The 19,511-nt window shown below is 42.8% G+C and overlaps 2 protein-coding genes across 4 annotated transcripts in view; one reads left to right on the top strand and one right to left on the bottom strand.

Annotated features, from left to right (window-relative positions):
- Positions 1–10,576, bottom strand: part of DGLUCY (D-glutamate cyclase) — a 34,617-nt gene extending 24,041 nt beyond the window's left edge. For 2 of the 3 annotated variants that reach the window (XR_014548304.1, XM_083614769.1), the window contains exon 1: positions 10,414–10,521. Coding sequence is in view for 1 of the 3 variants with exons in the window: in XM_083614769.1 (XP_083470895.1) it covers positions 10,414–10,420 (7 nt within the window). In the remaining 2 variants the exon portion in view is untranslated. Of the gene's footprint in view, positions 1–10,409 lie in introns of all 3 variants that reach the window. The other variant, XM_083614768.1, reaches the window with a different exon arrangement.
- A 138-nt stretch (positions 10,577–10,714) lies between these two features.
- RPS6KA5 (ribosomal protein S6 kinase A5) overlaps positions 10,715–19,511 on the top strand; it is a 38,303-nt gene continuing 29,506 nt past the window's right edge. Inside the window, exons 1-3 of the mRNA XM_083612910.1 lie at positions 10,715–11,333; positions 16,528–16,599; positions 17,304–17,522. Coding sequence (XP_083469036.1) covers positions 11,237–11,333; positions 16,528–16,599; positions 17,304–17,522 — 388 coding nt within the window. The 5' untranslated portion in view covers positions 10,715–11,236. The remainder of the gene's footprint in view (positions 11,334–16,527; positions 16,600–17,303; positions 17,523–19,511) is intronic.

The following is a 19,511-nucleotide window of genomic DNA, read 5'->3' as shown; positions in this document are numbered from 1 at the left end:
TACTCAAAACAAAAAAATTTTTTTCTTCCAGTAGCACCTTAAAGACCAACTAAGTTAGTTCTTGGTATGAGCTTTCGTGTGCATGCACACTTCTTCAGATACCCTGCATGCACACAAAAGCTCATACCAAGAACTAACTTAGTTGGTCTTTAAGGTGCTACTGGAAGAAAAAAATTTTTTTGTTTTGACTATGGCAGACCAACACGGCTACCTATCTGTAACTCATCTATACTGTATTATTCTCAACTGAACTTACTGAATTTCCTACCCTTCTAAACATATTACATATGTTAGGGAGAAAATGTATAATTTTAACAAAAAGTCAGAGAACATAGATTATTCTACAAGGTATAATATAAATAATGCAATTTTCACCTCACATTTCTTTACTGCATTTGTGAATGGGTAATACCCAGTGTTATTCCTAGTGGGCCCATTGAAACTAAGATTTAATTACTAAAGTCGGTTGATTTAAATGGATTTACTCTTGTGACTTTAAACAATAAAACCTGGAAGTTTAATAAATCTATTTCCATGATCTCAGATGTTCAGTTTCCTGTTCCTGTGACAGTTGTGGTATCCAGGGGTCAGCAAACCTTTTCAGCAGGGGGCCAGTCCACTGTCCCTCAGAACTTGTGGGGGACTGGACTATATTTTGAAAAATAATAATGAATGAATTCCTACACCCCACAAATAACCCAGAGATTCATTTTAAATAAAAGGGCACATTCTACTCATGTAAAAACACACAGATTCCTGGACCGTCTGCGGGCCGGATTTAGAAGGCGATTGGGCCAGATCCAGCCTCTGGGCTTAGGTTGCCTATCCATGATTTAAATGGACTTACTCTTGTGACTTGAAATGATAAATCCTGGAAGTCTAAACAATTCTATTTCCATGATCTCAGACCTCCAGTTTCCTGTTCCTGTGACAGATGTCGTCTCAAAAGCCTTATCAGTCAATGACTACCATACAGAACCACACTGCCTTGGTTCTTGCCCCATGGAGTGACCTTTCCCAAAGTAAGACAAAAATGGGGTAGTTTGGTAAAGGGCCTGAAAAAGTGATGTCCATAACATTTTTTTAAAAAATGCTGTACAGCTTAGTCCTGTGTTGAAACCAGGAGTCCCACTGTGCCCAGTAAGCTTCTTCCCTAATAAATTGTTTAGGATTGCAGCACCAAGATGGTCTTAAGAAGCACTTATTAAGTCTTCTGTGTTAAGTTGTGGGTGAACATATCAGATGACACAGCAATTCTTCAAACAGCTCTTGTTTATTCACAGGCCAGAACAGAACTGAACTGAAGGGTTTGTAACTGTAATTGTAACAACTTTCTGTAACTATCCAATCACTGAACGTCACTTTCGATCCCTTATTTGCATATGTGAACCTGAACTATCTACAGTATCCCCCTGCTGGCCCAGGGTGAGAACTTTAGTACATAACACCCCTCTCCACCAAGATAAGGCGTTAGTTACAATCGTAATGGTTTTCTTATATACAGCACTACACGTAATGGTTCAATTAGGCACAAAAGCATATCAGTTACATTTCACATGCTTCCATTAGACCAACAGTGTTACATGTCCAACAACATAGTCCTTTAAATAAGTTGGGCGCTTGGAAATTCTGCCAGACCGCCGGGGAGCGGTATAACATTCTGTCCCACATATAACTGTGCACAAGGCTGCCCCATTAATTTCAATACTGGAGAAAACATCCATATAAGAGGAAACGGAAGACAGAAACCGCAAACTGACACACACAATAGAAAATAGTGTGGTTTTTCTTCTTCTTTGCCAGTCTGTAATGTTCCTTATTAGAACTTGGTTATTTGAAAGACTACATGAAACCAGAGAGAGCCTTAAATACACAGCACAATACTGTAAAGAGATTAGTGAACAGATTGCTAAACGTAATGGTGCCAAACACATCTACATGTGTGAGTTTGGATCACTGCCTGATACACAGTTCCAAGAAGAATAACAGCTTGCACAAATTCACAAAATTATTTCAATAAAAAAATGCCAGCTTGTTTGCTTTTCTTCAGAAAAACACTGTCTATAATTCATAGAACACCTACTCCAGTGGAAAGAATTCTGTTGGCAGCTCTGTACTGTGAACTGTTGCAGAAAAGATATCGGAAGCCTTTGCACAAAAGGCACTTGAGAAGTTGTACAAGAGATTGCCCAACTCCTTACATTAGCAAAAGAACACCACTTTATTTCAGTTCCCTTTTTTGACAGTTACCTTTTCCCTCACTATTTCAGGAAAAACCTCCACAGAACACTACTACTGGATCTATTTATATATCAACTGAAAGGTGAGTTTGGCTGGAGAAAACCCCCGGATGAGGTTGAGGAACAGGAGAAAATCCGTGGAAAGGAAGGGAGGTTGAAAAACTGGGTTGAAAGATGCCTCACAATGTAGGATGGCTACAATCTCATTCCCTTCCCCAGCTCCAAATTCAGAAGATGGGCAGGTGATCATCTTTGCTGTGCTGTGCTTTGGAGGTGCTCTCCCAAGCACAATACCAAGTGAGATATTCACTGTCATTCTCTCAAGCCAGAGGAGGCCCCATTGTCATTTCTTCCTCCACCACAATATTCCACTGTCTCAGTGGCGTAGCGTGGGTTGTCAGCACCCGGGGCAAGGCAAGTAATTTGCGCCCCCTAACCCGTGGATTTGCGCCCCCTAACCCGTGGATTTGCGCCCCCTAACCCATGGATTTGCCCTAACCCCAGATGTTGCGCCCGGTGCGGCCCGCCCCCCCTGCACCCCCCACGCTACGCCACTGCACTGTCTCATCAGCTATCACCATTGCAGTCTCCTCCCTCTGGACTAACCAACACAAGTTGGTATATATATAACCTTCCCCCCAGCTTCTGTTCTTAGTGGAGTTCAGAAAAAAACAAAAAAGTGAATGTAAAGCACTCGTGATATGAGTTTATTGTGCTATTGGCAGGAGTGCATGTATTGGCAAGAGTGCAAGTAAGTGGGGATTGAGCTAGACAGCTAGGGTTGATATTTCTGCAACTTTAGGAATCACCTAGAAGGTAGATTTCTGCCTGGTAGGGCTCCTTTGTTACTACAGTGCTGCCAAACCTAAAACAGCAAGAAACAGGCTAGGATAGTGGGTTCAGCTGCTCATATTCATGTGAACTTAATTGAGTACTTATTTACCTACAACAGGCCTCTATAATTTTTTCCTTTAAAAATCACTTCAGTGTTTATCTTCTGGTTCTAAACAGTAGTTTGGTGACAATTTTATACCAGTGATTTCAGCTAGAGAGGACAATGAAAGCATAAGAAGTATATACAGTAATTAAGTCAACAAAAATCTATTTTGCTCATATTCCTGGAACACAGCTCAATCTTATACAGGTGAAACTCGGAAAATTAGAGTATCGTAGAAAAGTTCATTTATTTCAGTAATTCAACTTAAAAGGTGAAACTAATATATGAGATAGACTCGTGACATGCAAAGCGAGATATGTCAAGCCTTTATTTGTTATAATTTTCTGATGAGAGCAGTTTTTGCATTTCATTTGGAAACCAAGGACCCAGAGTCTGGAGGAAGAATGGGGAGTCACACAATGCCAGATGCTTGAAGTTTCCATAGTATATGTTGATTTGGGGAGCCATGTCATCAGCTGGCGTTGGTCCACTGTGCTTCATTAAGTCCAGGGTCAACACAGCCATCTACCAGGTGATTTTGGAACACTTCATGCTTCCTTCCGCAGACAAGCTTTATGGGGATGCTGACTTCATTTTCCAGCAGGACTTTGGCACCTGCCCACACTGCCAAAAGTACCAAAACCTGGATCAATGCCCATGGGATTACTGTGCTTGATTGGCCAGCAAACTTGCCTGACCTGAACCCCATAGAGAATCTATGGGGCATTGCCAAGAGAAAGATGAGAGACATGAGACCGAGCAACGCAGAAGAGCTGAAGGCTACTATTGAAGCATCCTGGTCTTCCATAACACCTCAGCAGTGCCACAGGCTGATAGCATGCATGCCACGCCGCATTGAGGCAGTAATTGATGCAAAAGGGGCCCAAACCAAGTACTGAGTACATATGCATGCTTCTACTTCTCAGAGGTCCAATATGGCTCTATTTGTAGTCCTTGTTTTGCTGATTTCATTTAATATTCTAATTTTCTGAGATTGTTAATCTGGGGTTTTCATCAGCTGTACGCCATGATCATCACAATTATAACAAATAAAGGCTTGACATATCTCGCTTTGTATGTCATGAGTCTATCTCATATATTAGTTTCACCTTTTAAGTTGAATTACTGAAATAAATGAACTTTTCCATGGTATTCTAATTTTCCGACTTTCACCTGTATGCTTGTTTAACAGAAGTATCATAAACAGCACTCACTTCCAAATAAATGTGCATAGGTCCACAGCCTTCGTGCCATAATGAGCTGCAGATAATAGAGATAATAATAATTATAGCAATCCCAGGAGCACTGAATGTTCACTGCTCAGTAAGCAAAGTAATAGGTCTGTCCTTAAGCAATGTCAATAAAGACAAGCTTTCTAAAAATATTAGCAGAGCTGTCATTTTAATAGCTGAGTGAACGCTAATATTCATACCCAACAGCTAACCTTTCAAGGAGATAACACATGATGTGCATACAAACAGCGAGGTAGCTAAAATAATCAGTGACCATATGCAGCAACTAGCCCAGTGCAACTGTATGACTAAGGTTGAACAGTCCTAGCAAGTTTAAGAGTAAGTTCAACTTACTTTAGGATGCCAAAAATAATAATTAAAAGTAATAAAAACCCAATCCTAATCTTCTCTAAAAATAAAGCAGACATGATAGCCAATGTCAACAAGATCAAATGTAAAGAGAAATTTCCTAAGTGCTGGCAGGAAAGCAAAGGCCATGGAATGTTCTGCGTGTCCACATGTGATAGATTTGAATGGTGATGATGGGCAGAGCTGTCACCACCAGAACCACAGCCCTGTCAGTTCTTATTGACCAGGGAATAAAGTGGTAGTGGCTGTGCATTCCTCTTTTCTGCTATGACAGCTCCAGGCTGGTGCAGCTGAGGGGCCCAAGGATTAGCCCATGGTGGTGGGAATCTGCAGGGATTTCTAGCCAGCAGATCCAAAGCCTCCAGTGCCTGGCAAGGTGGTTTGGGGACCTTCTGCTGGTTACTGCTGGCAAGAGGTCCACGAGTTCTAGTTTACCACCTGCAGTGCAAAGGGCTCAGGGCTTGCATCAGTGGCTCTCCTCTCTGCTGGTGGAGGTGACTGAGTACCTGAATCCAAACACACACACACACCAGCACCACCACTACCACCACATCAACATCAGCAAGTTTGGACTGCTATCTAAATATTGGAAAGCATTTTTTGGGGAAGAGTAAAATCACCACACAGGATATTTAGCTTTATGACTGTTTTTGAACAAGGGCACAAGAAGGACATTCTCTATACACCATATATATAAAGCACATGGCTTTCCCCAAAGACTGTAAGGGTGCTGGGAATTGTAGCTCTGTGAGGGGTAAACTACATTTCCTACGATTATTTGGGCGAAGCCATGTGCTTTAAATCTGCTGTAAATGTAAGGTGTGCGTTTGCAGCCGCTCTGCAGTAAAATCAAAGCTTCATGAGTACTAGTTTATTGACTTTGATCAGTTCTAGATGTCTCTTACCTCTTTCCTTATGTAATTATATCTTTATCTGTTTTGCCAAAATAAAAAAGCAGCTACAAATAATACCTATAACAAATACAATATAAAAATATTCATCTTATCTAGATTGTTCTCCTAAACTGATTTTAGTCCTATGGTCGACCCACAATGTGCTGAGACAAGCCTGCGTTGTATTTATAAAATGTTAATATTCTCAGAGGCTCTTGTGTGTGAAAATTGTATCTGCTTAACAATGGAATCAGCAATAGCTATAGCCAAGGGGGCCTCACCTCCCAGTCTAGCTCATGGGAGTAGCCAGAATTTATGTCGGGGAGGGCAGCCTTCATGTTAGGGGGGCAGGCTTCATGTTGGGTGGGGAGAATCTCAGTTAGTTAAGTATTTTTTTTTGCTTAACTTAATTTAGGGGGGCAGTTGCCCCCCGCCTCCCCCTTTGGTCTAGCTTGCAATTGTTCAGTAGATAGGAGGCACCCCATTGAAGAACAAGTCCACCAGCCTATACAGACCCTTCCCCTCCCACACTTCAAATTGGTTATATTTAGACACGTCTGCAAAATGTGGGTATTTCAAAATGGGAGTAAGAGGTGATTCAGAAGGAGCTGGTACTTTGAACCACCTTTGTTATACTGAGAGGATAGTCTGATTGTATGGGTTCTTTGTGTTTGGTAACCTGGTTGCAGTCAGTTTAAGAAATTGAAGGGCCCTGTCCAACAGTTGTGCTCTCCATGCCTACCCAATTGAAATCATAATTACCCTTGACCAATTCAATCAGTTGCATTAAATTGTAGGCTTCATAATACACTTGCAGACTTGGAATTCCCAAACCCCTATCTGTTGGCAGTCGTGGCAGTCGTACAGCATATTTTTATTCACCTTGGGTTTTTCCATTACTCCTGATAAACTGGTTTACTAGTTGCTGCCAAGTATTTATTTCTGCCTGCAGCAGAACAAGGAGTGTTTGAAACAAGTACAGAAGTTGAGGGAGATAGCCATTTCTATACCAGCCAGGTGAGATTGTTATTCCATGCTTGCAACTCCCTTTTCACCTCTTTGCTCAATGGGCCATAGCTTTGCCTTTTGAGCCGGATAAGGCCTTTTGGGGGAACCATCTCCAAATACTTCATGCTATTCCCCAATAGTAGCAAAGCTGTACCGTTGGCTGCAGGTTCTGTGTAAATGCTGTGGGTCACACTCATGAATTTATTGCCCATGTTCAAATGGGTTAGAACCTGAAGGCCATTTGATCTGGCTGAAAACCTTATATGCATCTAGAGAGACCAATGCCACTGGCTCCTGCTTAGTTTTACAATGGTGCATAATATTCAGGATCCTCTGGACCGAGTCAACAATTTGGCTGTGAGGGACTAAACCCTGCTGATGTCTTGACACCTTTCAACCTATCCAGTCTATTAGCCAATACTACATCTCAGATTTCCCTGTCCTGATTAGGGTCCCAAACCGGTTTGCTCAAGATAATGTCTTGACATATTCCACAAGGGTGGTACAGTACTAGCATTCATGATGATATTATGCAGGGAGGCTAGTATAGGAGCAAGAGAATCTTTCAAAGCTTTATAGAACACCCCCCCAAAAGCCATCTAGCCCATGGGCTTTGCTTTGTTTACATTTATTTATTTTTTTGCTACCTTATCTTCAGTCTTAAGATACCTGATCAAAATATCAATTTGGTCTTGCTTGAATACAAGTGTCCTGTAAATAGGTTGGATCAGTACTGTAAAGGTTTTCATACAAATCTGCAAAAGTTTTGAGAGTAGTTCCTGCTGCATAACAAGAACAACTTGCAGGGCTTAACAACCTGGACTATACAATTTCATTATCTTTCCCCACCATAGAGCTTATTATTACTGAACTCATGTAATTTTTATTACCAAGTTTTTATTACTCATGAGCTCTGTGGAATGGACCATTGCATTGCTAATGTGATCAAGAGTTCAGATAGCTTACTTTGCTTATGTAACAGCTTTTGAAGAGTTTGAAGGCTTACAAATAGCCCCGGGCTTCCTCTCCAAGCCCTCTATTTCTATTTCCACCTCAAGTCCAGCTTGTTACAGTTAAGGGTGAAGGCTGTCGTTATGCACTTCTTGTTTAGCTTCTCACCCCCCAAAGCTTTAATAAAAGCCCAATCCTGAGCTCAGCTGCATGGAGGCAATACAGTATAGGACTGAACACCTGGGTCCCAGTCAGAACTGGTGCACAGAGATCCTTCCTTTGCTGTAAAACTGGTAAGACACACATTATTTCAAGTACCATTCCAATTACCATCTTTGAGTAATTGTGATAACAACAAGAAAAGGGGATTTTGACTTATGGTTAGAAGCAAGTGGGGTGGAGTGACTCAGCACCACCTACCTTGCAGAGTACAGGAAAGCATTTGCCACCAAAGTTTGTGACTATGCCCCTGCAGTTGCTGGAGAAAATCTGGCTTTCCCATCAACTAGATAGCACAGATCTAAGCAGAAATACCTAAGTGTATCTGAAAGATTCCTTGTAAAATGTTTTAGGGATTTCAGGATGAGCCTTATCTGATAAGGTTTAACAGGTAGTAGTGAATATATGATTTTAGGATAATTTTAAAGAAAATAAGCTTATCTGATGATAATTTTGTTGGGCAGAGTGGGGTGCACTGGCCTTCTTGCCTTGCTGCCGAATTCACACGTTTGCCTAACTCGCTTTGATGCTTCCTCAGCCAGGGTTCTCTCCAGTTTGTGGAGCAGGCTCCCTCACTAGCTGGTTTCTGTGAAGATTTTGGGACATGTGCTCATTAGTGTTCTACTAGACATACAAATTACACACAGTCAGCAAAAGGTTCTTAAGTAAGTTAGTAAGCAGCAAGCCACTGAATGTGGATATTGAGAAAATATTCCTCAACTATCAATGCAATAGGGACGCGGGTGGCGCTGTGGGTTAAACCACAGAGCCTAGGACTTGGGATTGCCATCAGGAATCATCCACATCTCAACACCAATGTGTTTGCTAGCTATTACGGTAATTCCGTACACACACCCCCCACCTTGGATTTGCTTTAATCGTGCAAATGAACGCAAGTCTAGATCAAATTAACAGGCTGTACAAACAAGCCAAGAAACACTTCACAGCAATGTTTTTGAAGGACTTTCTTAGTACTCCATAATTCTGTAACTCTCCAGCAGTCCTCGTTATTTTCCAGTGCTAGGAAAGTAATAGCTAAATTCCACTGAAAATCAGGTGTTCCTAAGCTTTGTGTGTGCATATGGATACAGTCTTCTCATTGTTAAACCTAAGCTCAAGCATAGATGTGCACCTTCATCTTATGAATGTTTATCAGAAGAGAACCCTACCAAGTTATGGGGCTTTCTTCCTAATGCACACCTAGTCAGAAATAAGTCCCATTTAGATAAATGGGCCTTACCCCCATGTAAGTGAGTACAGTATTGCAGCCTGAAGGCACAATCCTATACTAAATACATGCTGTCTGAGAGGCTACAGTAGCATTTGATGGAAGCCTTGCTATGCTGCATGAACGCCAGATGCACTGCTGCCAAGACAGACACAGTGGTAGAATATGTCAAATACACAAAAATCCAGTGGAGTTGTGGGTGGGATGGGACCAATACTATGGAGAGCCATATGCTATACCTGTTCAGTCCATGGCTATTCCTCCATTAATGAATCAGGGAGTGCAGAGTTTCCAGTGTCTGTGGGCAGGTCTGCCATATATGCATATATGTTGTATTTTCTACTTGTGTGTTTTCCTACACCCCTTCTGGGCATAAGAATGAAAGAGCATAAGAAGAGCTTGGCTGGATCAGGCCAATGACTTATCTAGTCCAGCAGCCTGCTCTCACAATGGCCATCCAAGTTTCTGTGGTACACCTGCAAGCAGGGCGTGAGGGCAGCTGCACTTTGCCCACCTGCAGTTCCCAGCAGGTGGCATTCAAAGGCATACGTCTTCTGACATTGGGGACAGAACATGGCTCTCCTGGCTGACAGTCTTAACTTCTATATGAGATGCCTGGAACAGGCTGGCTGTTCCACTGGTGCAGTCACAGCGTATCTCAGGATACGCAAGTGCGGGATTGCTCTGAAAACCTCAGAGTTAAGCTCTTGAAGAGCTGCAGTACTTTGCTACCAGTATCCCTAAAAGGGAAAAAAAGCACTTGCCTTGCATTAAAGAAGCAAAAAACACATTGGCTGATGATCAATGTATGTGTGGGGGGTGGGGTGGGGATATCATTTGCACCCTTACTGTACAAGGAAATAAATCACGGGCCTAATTGCCGCAGAAAGATACTCTGTGCTTTGACATTTGAAAGTCGTTTGCCATTTCTGGCCACCTCAAAGCGAGGACTATTCCTAGCTACGTCTACTGGCTGCAGAAACGACTCCCCACCATAGCTGTCAACTTTTCCCTTTTCTCTCGAGGAATCCTATTCGGAATAAGAGAATTTCCCTTAAAAAAGGGAAAACGTTGACAGTTATGCTCCCCACCCTCCCCGAAATCACTTGCAGCTTGACTACATCAGTTGTACTTTCCCGTCACTAGAAATGAGATCGGGAAGCTGCTTCTGCGCCTCTTAAACGCGGAGCCACCGTGTCCTCCTTTTTCTTTGTTTTTTGCTTTTGCATTTTTTGCTCTTGTTGGAAGGCTAATAACGGCTGCAAGAAGGGAGGCAGCACCTCCCGCGAGACCCTCCAAGCCCAGCTGGTGACAGCGCCGCCAAGGGTCCACTCACCGGCCATCCTCCGTGTCTAGGCAACCGATCTAGCCTCTTCGAGACTCGACCCGCTCGAGAGGCGGGAGCATAATATTTACTCGAAAGCGGGGAGGTGAACCGGACGGCGGAGAGCCGAGGCGGGGGGGAGGAGGAGCAGCAGCAGCAGAATCCCCCTCATAGACAGGAAGCGGAGGGAGGGGACAGGCGAGAGAGCGAGAAATGGCGCGAGCGATTGGCCCAAGCGCTGAACCAATGGCGGGCCGCGGCTTTTTGGCGGAGGGAGGGTGGTAACATGCAACGGGCGCCGGCCAATCGTCGGCGCCGTGTGTAGCCTGGCGGGCCAATGGGCGTCCGGCTCGCCCCTCCCACCTCCTTCCCCGATTGCTTCAGTGTGGCGGCGGCGGGGAGGGGAGGGGAGTCGATAGAATCTCGTCGATAACGGAGCTTCTTCACCCTGCCGCCCCTCCCCCCACCCTCTTGGCGGTCTCTCTACTCCCGCCCGCCCCCCAGCTAGGAATGGGGGTCGGTGGGTGAGTGAGAGGAGCTCTGAAGCCCTTCCAAAGGCGCCGATGGTTAAACGGGCGATTGCCAATGTAGGCGCCTCGTTTCGTTATTGTCTTCTAAAGCTCTCGTTGGTTGTTTTTTTCTTCCCCTCAGAACAACAACAACAGCAGCCCTCGGAACATGGGGCACCTTCGCTGAGGGATAAAGTCTCCCTTTCGTCTTCGGGCGGCGCTGGCGCTGGCTGAGCCTCCCTGCCTCACCCTCGGCACTCCCTGGGGTGGGGGGCAGGCGTGGAGAGGGTGAAAAGTGGGGGGCGGCGGCGGGGGGCTCTGAGGAAATGGAGGGACCCTCGGAGGAAATGGAAGGAGCCTCCGGGCGCTCCGCGGAAGAAGCGGACCCGTCTCTCTTCACCGTCAAACACGAGCTGAAGAACGGTGAGTAGTAGGTCAGCCTCTTGAAAGGAAGGTCTGGTTGGGGGGGGGGGAGAGGCGCGAAATGTGGGGCTGGGAAGGAAGGCAGGCGCGCGAAGATCCCCGTGAAACTCTGGGGGAGGTTAGGGGGGTATCAGGGAGTGTTTGTTTCCGTGTGCCAAAGTGAGCTGCGCGTGAGGTGGTAAGGGGGGGGAGAAACGGGGGAAGTGGGTCGCCGAGGCGCCTCGGGGCAGCTCTGGAGGAGGACGCTGCTCGGTGGGGCTAAGGAAGGGGCGGCGACTAAGGCCCGCAGAAGAAGGGCTCGGGGGAGAACCGGGGAGCGCGGGGAGAGGGCTTGGGGTGGGAGGTTGGGGAAGCGGGACGGGGAGAAGGACTCGGGGGAAATGTTTGGCGGCGGGCGAGTGGCAGCTGCGGGAAAGCGGCGAGCGATGTCAGGAGAGGAGAGACCTGCCGAGGCGGGTACGTACTTTGGTGAACGGAGGTCTGGGAAAGATGCCTCCTCCTTACCCATCGCCTTGCTGCGAATTTTGGCAGCGGTCTTCGTAGGAAATCGCCCAGGGCATTTGCAGTTCCCCCCCTAGATTGCCCTGATTCTTCTGTTGCTCAAAAACGCTGCACTTTATTGTTATGCGCACGATATTTCTTGTAAAGAAACCTTGTTGTTTCTCTCACTCATTCCTCACCATGCATTAATATTGTTACGATGGCAGTTGTTGCTGTTTTAAACCTAGGAGCCAACTTCTAGGGGGAGAGGTCCCTTGGGCTCCCCCAATAAAATAATTGAGGGGGTCCAGGCCTCTCCAAAGTTGATGAACATTTCCATTCAAATAGTGTGTGTGTGTCATGTGATCGGTTCTGCAGTGTGGGGGCTTACCTGCCCAATATTTTATTCAAGTTGGCACCCCTGGTTTTAAATAGGTTTCTTGGTAATATAGGATGCAATCCTATGCAGGAGGGGGATGTGTGGCCCTCCAGATGTTGTCCACTGAGCTCCTGTTATACTTGGACTGTTGGTGATGCTGGTTGTTGTTGGTGTGAAATAGATCCCAACGACATTTCCAAGTCCACACATTCCCCATGCCTGCTATGCATACTTACATAGAAGTAAGTCCCAGCGAACGTATGCCATTAGTGGAGTAACTGCTGAACCTCACAGTACTGAATGGGTACCTCCTCAGTTACTATGAATTGCACATATTATGGAAGATGAGGCAGTTAATGCAATGAAATCATTAAAGCCTGGTAAAGCCCCTGACATAGGTGACTTGATAGCTGAATACTACAAATTGTACATGAACTTTCTAAAGAAATCACTAGCAGATAAATGGCAAAAGATAGAGAAGATGCTGAGGGATGGGGAAACTCTGTCTCAAAACTGTAATGTGGATGTTGCATCTTAATGTCCTGTGTCATCTAAGCCTAATGAAATTAAAACTGACAAATTATCAGGTCCGGATGACATGCATCTGAGAGTTATCAAAAAATCAAATGTGAAATTGAGGATCTTCTGATAACATAATGTAATGTGTCCCTCAAATCAGCCTCTGAACCTTTGGATTGGAAAGTAAGGCAGTGTGACACCAGTTTTTAAAAAGGGTCCTGGAAATTACAAGCTTACTATCTGTCCTGGGAATACTGGCTGCCCTTTATGTTGGAGGCAGAGCAGTAATGGATAAGATCAGGTTTATAGGTAGATAGATATTGAAGAGGTGATAGAGTGCAAGAGTGCCATGTTTTTGGAACAGAATGTCAAGTTAGAAAAATGGCACGTTCTGTGATCAGAAATAGAATTGTAGAGGAATATGAGGGAATACTTTGGTGTGGGAGAGTGGGGTAAACCAGAGGAAAACAAATGCTTGGTAAGAATTAACTGAAAAGGAAATGGTTTAGGTATTGGTTTCAGATCTCATCTCTACTTTGTACTCATTTAACTTCCTTAGGCAAGTAACTTGTTTTTATCTAGATAATCTTGTTTCAGACAGTGATGAGCCAAATGTTCTGAGCAGCTCCCAAGCAGAGCATGAGAAAACAGGGGTCTTCTGCTGTATATATCCAGTGGCTGGTAACTGAAATTATACTGTTTCTGAATTTAGAGCAGTGATGGGGAACTTACCTCCATGCATACCTCTGCAGGCCACATTTGACAGGTGGGCAGGACCACCCAGCTGTCAAACACCTGATGTAACAATGAAGTCAGGGGACCTTTTCTGACCCCATTGCAATGCTGTTTGAAATGAAAACATAGGGGCAAAAAAGTTGTGTGGCACTTCTCAGTCATCAACAAAAAGGTGATTGTGAGTGCTGGGGAAGCACTATGCACTGCACTACCCAAACATTGACAATCAGCTGGTTGTCAGGGCTGGGGAAGCCTTGTCTGTAATTCTTCCCAAGTGCTCACAATTGATGGCGCATGGGAAGTACTACACAAGAGGCTTGCAGACCCTGCTGATCAGCTGAACAACAGTGTCTGCAAAGCCCATTTTGCCCAAGCCTTCCTTTGCTTGCCCCACACCTGAGTTCATATATGACACCAGGTGTTGAGCAGGTGAGCTTTGCTCGGCTGAAACAGCCTCTTAGGCCACATGGGTTTCCCACCGCTGACTTAGAGATTTCATTTAGTTATCACAGCTAATGAGGGTTTCAAGGGTGGAATAGGTAGAAGCTGCTCTGGTTGACTAGAGCCAAAGGACGGTGTGATGGGAATGTGTGGAGGAAAAGTAAATAGGTGTTTCCTTACAAAACCTGACTTCCATGCCAATGGTTTTCTGCTAAAATTTAATATTACTTATACCCATTACATTCTTAACTTACCAGTAACTGGTAGTTGAGGGAAATAAGCATGGTACAAAGTTAGTTGGATAGAGTTACTATATTTAACCAATATATTAGTGTTTATTTATTAGGAGATTACACAGTACACAAGCTTAATACAGTACTGTCTCTTTAAATGGGTATATGCCATGTTAACTAGTTATTAGCACTTTAAATATCTACAGTAAAGGGTTTAGGGAGGTGGCAAATAAAGTGATCAGACAAGCAGTTCTACCCAGTTTTGATCTTTTTCAGAGCATTGTTTAATAATAGTTGGCTCAGTATTTCTATTACGTCCTCCTTTGTGTGTGTGAACACTAACAATATAGTATGAGATCTTCAGTTTTAAAATAAGTGCCACCATCTTAAATAATGTTTACTTTTATTGTTGTATTCTGCTGTATGTTGCCAAAGAGAACATAAAGTATCAAAATATACTATCTACTTAAGACGAGTTGACACCTGCTTTTCATTTTTTAATTTCTACTTTATCTCCTTACTTTGTGACTGTTATTCATCCTGACAGATAAGCCAGCTAAATCAAGCAGAAATTGGAAGGAAACCATTGCAAAAACTCCCTGAATGTTTCTCTCTTTTTTGAAATGATTATTAATGCTTCCCTCAAAACGGCTGCTAGGGAGGGATTTGTTTATAGTGCTTCATTTTCTTTTTACTGCTTCTCCCTCCTTTATCCTGTGCTTGATTGCTGCCTAAAATCTTGCATAAAAGCACATTTTACAGTATGTCACTGATTAAATTATTGACGCATTAGTTCCAGCAAGAGTGTAGGCATCTTGTATAGCACTGTGGCACACCTTGAATTAAACATAGAATAAAGCCTTCTGGTTTTTCATAGATGCTAGGCTGCTGCTAATGGACATGATGTACTTCTGTAATGGCATACAGCTCATACTCATTACTTTTAGTTTATTCATGCAAATGAATAAAATGGATAGGTTTAGCAAGTAGGGTTAACAATGCTTTGTTCATATTCATCCCAGCTACTTCAGGTATTGCCTCAAAATCACAATAATTTGTTATTCAAATAAATTGTTCTTTATGTTTTATTTTACATATATGAATATATGTAGATATTGCAAGAAAGAATCACATCTAAGAAAAACATATCTTTTTCAATTCAGCATGGGCATCCAGTTGTTGTTACATTGGTTAGAAAAACATTGAAGTCTCATTTTGAAAGGCAAATAAACTTCACAGTCTTTCTTTTGTAGTGTTTCCTCAGATGTGGTAACTCTTCAGTTTTTCATGTGGTAACTGTTTCACACCAACTATTTCCTATGTAAAAATGTGATAAAACCACAGTGTTAGAACCCGACCACTTCAGAAATAAATGTGAATTAGCTCTGTTACGATCTGTAATAAAGAGCCCCTGAAATCATGCCGGTTTTTCTCTCTGGACCTAGTTAGTTGCACATAGTTCCCATTTGAATCTCACTGATTTAAACTGAAATTAAATCTAACCAAATAGGTCTGGATGCAACCCATAATTTCTACAACATGTTAAAATGACCCATGTTTCATTTCCTTCATAAATAAAAACAGTCACTCAAATAGCAAACTTGGATAGTGAGTGCCTGTCAGTTTAGTAGTGACATGTGGCCACCCAAATACTATTGTATACTCCCAAGTAGTGGGGGGGTGCATTAACTTGTAAATTATGATAACAATGTTAAAAGAACAAAAAGGGTTGTGAGCTTCCAGGGCCTATGGTGTTTTAGGGGGTTTCACTTCAGTGTTGCGGGGAATGGCTTGCTCAAACCCTTAAGTTGATTAGAATTTATAGGATGCATTTCACAGCCAATATCCCAGCTGCTAGTGCTGCTTCACCAAGTTGCCATGCCCTTGAAAAAGGGGGAAGTGGATAGGAGGGACTAAGTTTATTTCACAGGCAAAATTCAATGCCTCTGAACTTGACCCTTTTCTCTTGAGGAAAGGAGATAAAAGATGGGATGCAGAATGTGTGTGTAGGTTTTGAGAATGTCAGGAATCAGTGGTTTTCTCCAGCTCAAGTAATGTTCCATTATTAGTTCTGCATCTATAAAAGAGTTGGGAGGAGAGGCAGCAAACAAGAAGGGCTGGGAACTTTTGTTTTCCCACCTCATTCTACATCAGCAGCTGTTGACAGCAGCAGAACTTGTGAATGTTGTGATGTCTCAACATAAGCTAAGTTCTAATCTTATTTATTCATTTATAATACAAAATGGCTTCTAAACAGTTTTAATACAATGTGGTTTGGGGTCTAGTAGCTATTGTTGATAGCAGCTGACAGCAGCCTTGACCCGTTTGTTCCTTGTTTTGTGTTTGTTTGTGTGTGTGTTAGACAAAGCTAGTAATTTTACACTGAAATGTTTTTGTGTTTTCTTAGCAAACTTGACTGGTCATGTAGAGAAGGTGGGCATTGAGAACTTTGAACTGCTGAAAGTTCTTGGGACAGGAGGTAAGAATAGGTTCTCTTTGCTAATTAAATATGAAAATAATAAAACAATTGTTAAGGAGGGTTTTTTTTAATTAAAATGATCTTAAGTTTAATGACTGCATACGCAATATGTTAAATGTAAAGTGCTCTTGTTAGGGTTCCTGCGAGGGACCATTATCCTTTTCAGGATATCCTATTCTATTCACTTCCCCATACCCTGCTGTTTTTTTTCTCAACAGCAGTAACAAGTAGGACTGCTTCTTTACCCTTCTACCAGAAGTGCTTCCAGACAAGCTCTCCTCCAAGTTATACAACCCGTTCCCCTTTTTTTCTTCTTCTAGACTTACACTCAGTATTATATGGCTGCTGAGAATGCTGAATACTTATTGGGTTGTTTTGTTTTTTTAAAAAATCTGCTTCTGCAAACCTTGGGTATTCCCCATGTATTCTGACATCTCCCTTTTCTCATTTTTCCATTTCTATTATCACTTTTCATTCGAATTCAGTATTATTTCAGTCAACAAGATATAGAAATGCCATTGAGTTCAGAGATTCCAATAATTATCTTTCTATGTGTATAGGGTTGGAATTACCTTGATTTAGGTACTTTGCTCAGTTGTGAAGATGGGAAAGTGATAGGAATTGAATACTATGGTATCCAATTACTCGTACAAATATCTGTTGTTTTTTGAGTATTTTATACTGTGCCATATGTTTGTTTTTAGCTTATGGGAAGGTGTTTCTAGTCAGGAAAATAAGTGGCCATGATGCTGGCAAATTATATGCCATGAAGGTTTTGAAAAAAGCAACAATAATTCAAAAAGCCAAAACAACTGAACATACGAAGACTGAACGGCAGGTACTAGAACACATCCGACAGTCACCATTTTTGGTGACTTTGCATTATGCATTTCAGACAGATGCAAAGCTTCATCTCATTTTGGGTAAGTTTTAATATAACAACGAAATATTTTCACTGAAACAAAAAAACAAAACCTAACATTAAAGTTCAGTGATTCCATGTTAAGAGTGTCAGGCCAGTCAATGGTAGAATATAATAAATATCCAAAGAGTTTACAAACTGAAGAATATGCTTTTAAAATTATTTATTCTTATCATGGATCTATAAGGTTGTTCATGCTCAAAGCAGACCAACTGAAATCAATAGACAACTTTTTCAGTGATCTGAAAGCAAGTCACATTAGAAAATACAAACATTCATGCGTTATGTGTGTTAGATCTCCTGATAATGTTACAGAGGAAGCAACCAGGGTTGTACTGAGAAGAGGACAGAGGGTGGAAGAGTAAGGGGTTGGCTTGTGGTTCTATGCTGGAATGGAACACAGTTACACTGGAGCACCTGAAATAAACCAACAAGCTCCTGGTTGTTGGCTTTAAGCCACTTATAAGTACCTTCTGACAAATCAGAAGGAGATGTGTGTTGAAATTGTATTTATGCAGGCTACCAACTGTGTGGCAGCTTAGATAAGTTTTCTCCCTTCAGTGCTGACATGCCCCACTTCAGGTTCATGAATGTTAACACATCTAGACAAGACTATAATCCTGCCCCCCGCCTCCCACCCTGCTTTTGAATATTTTCCTTTAATAACACAGCTTGTCAGTTTTGGTTTCCAGTTCACGGCTACAGATAGTTCAGTTGCATAACCCTTGTTCAAGCTTCTCTTATGCCTCTGAGAGATTTTGGGCTTGTCAGAGGCAAAGAGGGATCTCTACAAGGTGGTTTTAATCAAAATGGGTACCCCTGAAGCGCTTCATGGCACCTCGGTGATCTAGACATTTTTTTAAAATGCTGCAGACAAGTGGCTATTTTCACTTTCAGCAGTTGGGATCCAGGGAGAAGAGAGAGCAAACGCTAGAGTGAGGAGACTATGTAGAAGGAGAATTCCATTGTGATTGACTAGTCTAGCTTGTAATTAGAGAGACCGTGTTTACCAGTGCTCTCAAACTCGTGCTTTGAGGGAGAGAATTTTGCAAAAGTGGAATTTATGTATCTAAAGAAGATGTCAAGGTGAGAAGTCTGTTGTGACTGACAGGCCAAGTATATAATCCAGGGATTGGGCAACCAGCAGCCCATGGGTCAGTCTTGGTCCATCAGGAAGTCAGATTTGGCCCATGAGGCTTGGACCCCTGTGTCAACTTGGGCAGCCTCTGAATTGGTCCAAACTGAATCAAGCTATTTTACAATCTTGTGGTTCGTGCTCAGCCCTGCTCTAAATTAACCTGTAGTTGGAACTCAATGGGCCAATTAGGTTTTTGGTGCTTCCTGAAGGAGAGGGCCCTTCAAATTCTCTAATTGTTTCTTTTCCATTTTATGTTGCATCCAGAATTGCAACAGAGCATCTACATTAGTGGGATTTTGTTGCACATTCTGCTGAGCCTTTTCTCTTCTCACCCAACTACTCATGGTTTATATATTTCTAGAAATTCTTACCTCCTCCCAGCAATGAGATAGAAGTTAATGCAGAGACTTTCACACTGGTTGTGCATTCTCTGTTCTAAGGAAAAAGAGAGGTTCAAATTCTAAAACTTCAGTTCCTTCTGTCTTTGCATCAAGGGTAATTAAACACACACACAAACATGCACTCTGGAGGACCAGCTAATTAGAGGACTATTTAGATTAGCACTGGTGGAAAGAGGAAGTGATTAATGACACAAGCCAGCAGGAGGAGCTTTTAAAAAGAAGGAAAAAACAGTGATAAGGAACCGCTACTGTGTTTCTTTTTGGTCTGATCTGTGGTAGGGGAAAACTTCATATGGTTGCTGAGAAAACAGACTGATTAGGCAAGGATGGCATAATCCCCACCCCTCTAAAACGTGAGTGAGTGAGGCATTGTCATCCCATGTTAAATGCCTGGAAGAATCCTTTGAGGGGAGAAATGGAACTCTGGGTCAAGCACCCTGGTGGAGTCATT

This window comes from Podarcis filfolensis (assembly GCF_964270895.1).
Source record: "Podarcis filfolensis genome assembly, chromosome: 1".
NCBI lineage: Eukaryota > Metazoa > Chordata > Lepidosauria > Squamata > Lacertidae > Podarcis > Podarcis filfolensis.
Note: the sequence above shows the minus strand (reverse complement) of the source record. Positions and strands in the feature narration are given on the sequence as shown.